This window comes from Propithecus coquereli, unplaced genomic scaffold, assembly GCF_000956105.1.
Source record: "Propithecus coquereli isolate 6110/MARCELLA unplaced genomic scaffold, Pcoq_1.0 Scaffold134, whole genome shotgun sequence".
NCBI lineage: Eukaryota > Metazoa > Chordata > Mammalia > Primates > Indriidae > Propithecus > Propithecus coquereli.
In genome coordinates, this window is record NW_012137636.1 from 5,167,072 (window position 1) to 5,172,101 (window position 5,030).

Here is a 5,030-nt window from a genome sequence, read left to right on the forward strand (position 1 = left end):
TATGAATATTCAAACATTTATGCTATTGGCCTTATTTAAACCAAAAAATTCTCTGGAAAATCAAAGGTCATCTTGATAAGTTTTCAGTTCAATTTTAGATAACTTCTGAGCAATCTAAGGATGTTAAATACATTCAAAGCCATTACAGATTAAGTAAAGATGCATTGTGTTAAATAAGCAAATTAGATTACATAAGCCTGTCAAAAGTAAAGAACCACATCTTTTTTGCCCTCTTCATGGCAACTATTAATATTCTATAAATATGTCAGATAAGCATAAGTAATTGCTTGTTGAGAAGTACACTTTTGGAAAAGAATATTAAAAATCAGTATGGCTTAAGCTCACACATCTGTAACCATTTACTCAGAAACTGAAGCCCATCAGAAAGGAATCTGAGATGCCATGTGATGCTTTCTCTTTACCAGAGTATGATAAGATAGGCTAACTTCAGGTCAGCAAGACCCTGTTGTTTCCTTATATTAAGCATACATTTGATGACATACCACTCACCCGAAGGAAGTTAGCACTTCCTTAGTAACCTCTGACTATTGAGGGTTGTTTGGGCATGTCCAGGAGACTGACTTTAGAAAGTCTTCCCTAGATCACCTCAAATTTTTCTTAGAAGCACATAGGCTATAAAGGAAAACAAAAAATACTGGGGGAGGGGGCAGTCGAGGGAAAGAATGTCAAGTTCAGCTCACATGTTCCTCTACTGACGCCAGTGGTTTTATTTAAACTAGAAAATGCTTGTGCTTTCCCTGTTACAGTAAAAGCTAGGTAAAAGTTCAGTCTGGAACCTCAAGAAATATATTCAAGAGAACAAAAACATTAACTTCCTATGATTCTCAATTTAAACCAAGCCAGGAAAAATATACAAATTGTCAGCCTACGAAATCATAAGAGGCTGAATAAATGAGAGACAGAAGGGAAGTGAGGTGGGGCAAAAGGGAATGTGGTTTGGACAACTCCTAGTCCCCAGAGAATACAAAGCTTTTAAATGAATGCAAAGAATAAAAGGGCAATAAAATCCCCATTCCCGTGGCAAATAATTTTCATTTTCAACACTTATTTGAAGGATACCAATGTCCCATAAACAAATTTTCACCCAACATGCCAGTTTCTTTCAGCAGGCTTTTTTGATAAGCACACATTTTATCACTCGTCTGTGCTCTAAGCCCCAGTGGAACTCTAGAGGCTTCTGTCTTTCTGGGCCATGGTTCAAACAGAACCAGGGAAGGCCAGGTGTGTCTAATCTAATTTCTAATTTCTAAGATACCCTTCTCTGCCCTGCTTAGAGTCCCCACCCCGCCCATGGAGCCTCCAGAAGGAACTAATTCCCCAAGAAATATTTAGAGTAACAATAACTGTGGATAAGTTCTCTTCCTCCATGGCCTGTGTGACCCAGTTAGTAAAATATCACTCACAGTTAACAGGCTTATAATCAAAACCAGAGGAACAACTAGATCCATGCAATGAAGTAGTATATATCATAGCATCTCCGTTTATTCTGGAATACTAAATGTGTGCCCTATCACTAGGAGGAGCAACATGAAACCATGTTCTTTCACCATGAAACCAATGTGAGTGCACTTCATCAGGCCTCTGATATAAACAGTGAAAAATAAAATGACAGTGGTAACAGAGAGGGGACGAAAACAGCACATGGTGAAGAATAAAAAAATTGCCACTGGCAATTGCCTCAGCACTACTGAGAAATGTAGCTCAGTAGCTCAGTAGTTTCTGATTCATTCAACAAGTAATATGTTTACTGGACGTCTACCACATACCATCTGCCAGGTTACCAAACCTGCCTTGAAAATCTAAAAGATCTTCACCCCAACAAAAGACTGCCTCAGTGGCAATAAATATGCATCATTAAATAAATTGAAAGCAAAATACAAAGAAAGCCCAAACCAAGAGAATAAGTCTGAGAAATCCAAATCCTAGAAGCTAATATTTATAGCAAACTCCAAAGGAGAGTATCTTTTATATAAGGAATAGCCACAAAGACACTTAGCTTTATCATACCCATAAAAAATGTCCCCAATATTGACATCCATAATAATAACTCTCAACTTGAACTAAAACTTATCTAATAAGTGAAATAAAAATTTTTTAAGTTATCTTTTAAATTTAATAAGGGCCAAAAGGTTGAAACCAAACCACAATTAACTACTTTACTTGTACCCACAGAACCCTGTCGGAGAATGAAACCAGATTAAGCCTCAAAGTAAGTGCCTTGAGGCCTGACTGAGTGAAGACAACCAAAAGCCAAGAAATTGGAACTGTAAAGAGAAAACATTTGAGGTTCACCAAAGAAATGTACTCCGAACCACTATGACTCAGCATCTACTCAATTTCGTTGTTACTATAGAACATCTTTTAAGACTTCAGTTTCCTAAGTACTCATAATTGCCCTCTATTAGTTTACAGGCAATCATGGACACAAGTCCTCGGAAGCAGGAGACTATGAGGAATCTTCTTCTAGAAGTATAAGCATAAACGGAAACAGCAGACCAAAAAAATGTAATAGTCTAAGTACCTGAAAGAATAAATGAATGATGGAAGGAAAAATGCGAACCAAGACAAGAAAACCTTCAACTGGATGTTTTGTGTTCTCTATCAAGTCAGCATTAGGGAGTATCTATTCTTAGGTGGTATTAAGAAGTCCACTTTGTAACATAAATGTTCCATTCAAAAAAAAAAAATGTTTCTTACCTGAGACAGAGTAGACACAAAGTTTTCTAGAATGCAACACAGCCAAATGCAGCATTTCAGTACCTCTGGAAAATGGAGAAAGTTTTAAAAGTTTTTAAATATTAGTTTCAAATATAAGCAAAAAGTTGTAAAATAATTTCAAAAAGATCTTATAACCACAGCCACTGTAAGTAAACGAAACAATCTATTAGTCAACATTCTAAACTGAAAAATAAATATAACAATAAACAGCCAGTGGACAATCCCAGAGACTCAGTACTCTGCCTTAAGGAGCTGCCTCCAGATTGAAGCCAACAGAGCCTCCAAGAAAGAGTCAGATCTGAGGCCCCTTCATGAGTGCGATTTCTTTCAATAAAGAAATCCAAGTTCTGCTCCTGGCTTTCTATCTAATATACCTGTGACTTTAAGCAAGTTGCTTGATCTCCCTGAGCCTGTTTCTCCTTCTGGAAAATAAGAGGTTTCAATTAAATGAAATAAAATAATGTGAAAGCACCTTGTAAAGTATAAAGCATCACACAATGCTAATCACTATTAGTAAATAGCATATATCACTTCCAGCTCTGAAATTTTATTAAAAGTATTAAAAATATTTCAGTTTGGACTAACTCTCAAATAGAAATAAGCTACCAATATCACCATTACACTTCCCAGACCATATCAAATGGTTTCCAGAAAATTCCACGGCACTCTAGCCCCAGGCAACAGAGTGAGACTGTGTCTCAAAAAAAAAAAAAAAAGAGGAAGAACAGAAACGGCAGCCATGGCACAGTCTAGGCATCCTAAATTCAGTCTTCAAGGGTCAAGCCAGTGGTTGCTAATGAGTACAAGGTATAAATGGCTAGCTATGATTAACTGAAGACTGGGGCCAGACAAAAGGAGGTGGCTATACTTGGTTCTGGGCTTGTGGCCAGATGCCCACATTTTTCAAGAAAAGCCAGAAAGCAGGGATTTTATGTGAAATCTCTTGGTTCTTAAATGTTGGCAGCTCTTTTAAATTTAAAACACTGTGCAGGCTCACATGTGCAAACAGGCCTCCAGTGTACAACCTCTGATTCAGACTCCGTTCGAAACTATAAGGACTATAAGTAAAGTCTGAAGACCTGGATTAGAGTTCTGACTCTACACCTTACTATATGTGTGATCATTTAATCCTTCAGGGTGTTGGTATCTCATTTACAAAATAAGAGCTGTATTAGATAATATCTGCAAAACATTGGTACAATGGATATATAAATATTCATGATTTGATCTACTACCAGAAAATGCAAATATATACAACTACCACATTATCGGTATTGCCTTCAGAAATTTTTTATATGTACCCTGGATACTCAAAACAATTTCTCCGTAAGGCTCAGGAAAAGAGCATGAGGTCATGGAAAGACTGTAAAGTATGGAGTCAGAGAAACCTGGGTCTGAGTCTTGGCTGTATGAACTTACACAGTGAGCTCTAGTTTCCTTATCTCTAAATGCAGATGATATCTGCCTTACAGACAAGCTCAACAGAGACAATATTTACTATATAAAGACCTTATGCAGTATTCACTCATTCATGTTAACCTCCTCTCCTTCCAATAAGTCATCACATAGATGAGAGCTACCCTTAAGACTACTGTACGGAATGATTGATAACATTTCACTTTTTTTTTTAAATGGAAAGGTAAAAATGCTTTTTAGAGGCAAGAATCCTTTTGTCTTCTTACTTTATAAATCCATCATGTCTAATATGTGCTAGGTTCTTGTGATACTTCACTTAGTAGGAAAAAAAAAAGAAAAAAATAATAATGTGTGCTAGGTACATGATGGGCACCTAATTATCTTCTGCTTTTAGATGAAGTAGATATTCACCAACCACATCAGTCACAAAATCTCCCCAATTCAGCCTGTCACAGTGCATAAAAGTCTCATCTCATGCCCTGGACTAATGCACCCAAGCTTCAGCTTCCCAACAGAATGAAACATAGCACTAGAAGAGGGTTAATGCTCATGAGTGGTTGTTTGGTTTTCAAGCAGGAATCAGAACCCTGAATAAATGGCACCCAGAGCCCATAAATTATGATGAGCAAATGGTGTATGCCAAAATCCAGCGCTCAGGGCACTGCCCAGACTTAAGAGGACAAGAGGAGGCTCAAAAAGAGGGAGGTAAACCAACTCTGCCTATATAACTTTTCACAATATTTTTAAATGATTAAGAAATACAGGATTAATTTTAAGAAATTTCACGTATGAAATTAAGAGAAAATCAGTAATATCATCATTAAATAAAAAACAGACATATTATGTAACATTCAAACTAATAAATGGTTTTCTAA

The 5,030-nt window shown here is 36.7% G+C and overlaps 1 protein-coding gene across 1 annotated transcript in view; it reads right to left on the minus strand.

The window, feature by feature from the left end:
- BBS9 (Bardet-Biedl syndrome 9) overlaps positions 1-5,030 on the minus strand; it is a 501,118-nt gene that overhangs the window by 479,314 nt on the left and 16,774 nt on the right. The window contains exon 3 of the mRNA XM_012638756.1: positions 2,719-2,781. Coding sequence (XP_012494210.1) covers positions 2,719-2,781 — 63 coding nt within the window. The remainder of the gene's footprint in view (positions 1-2,718; positions 2,782-5,030) is intronic.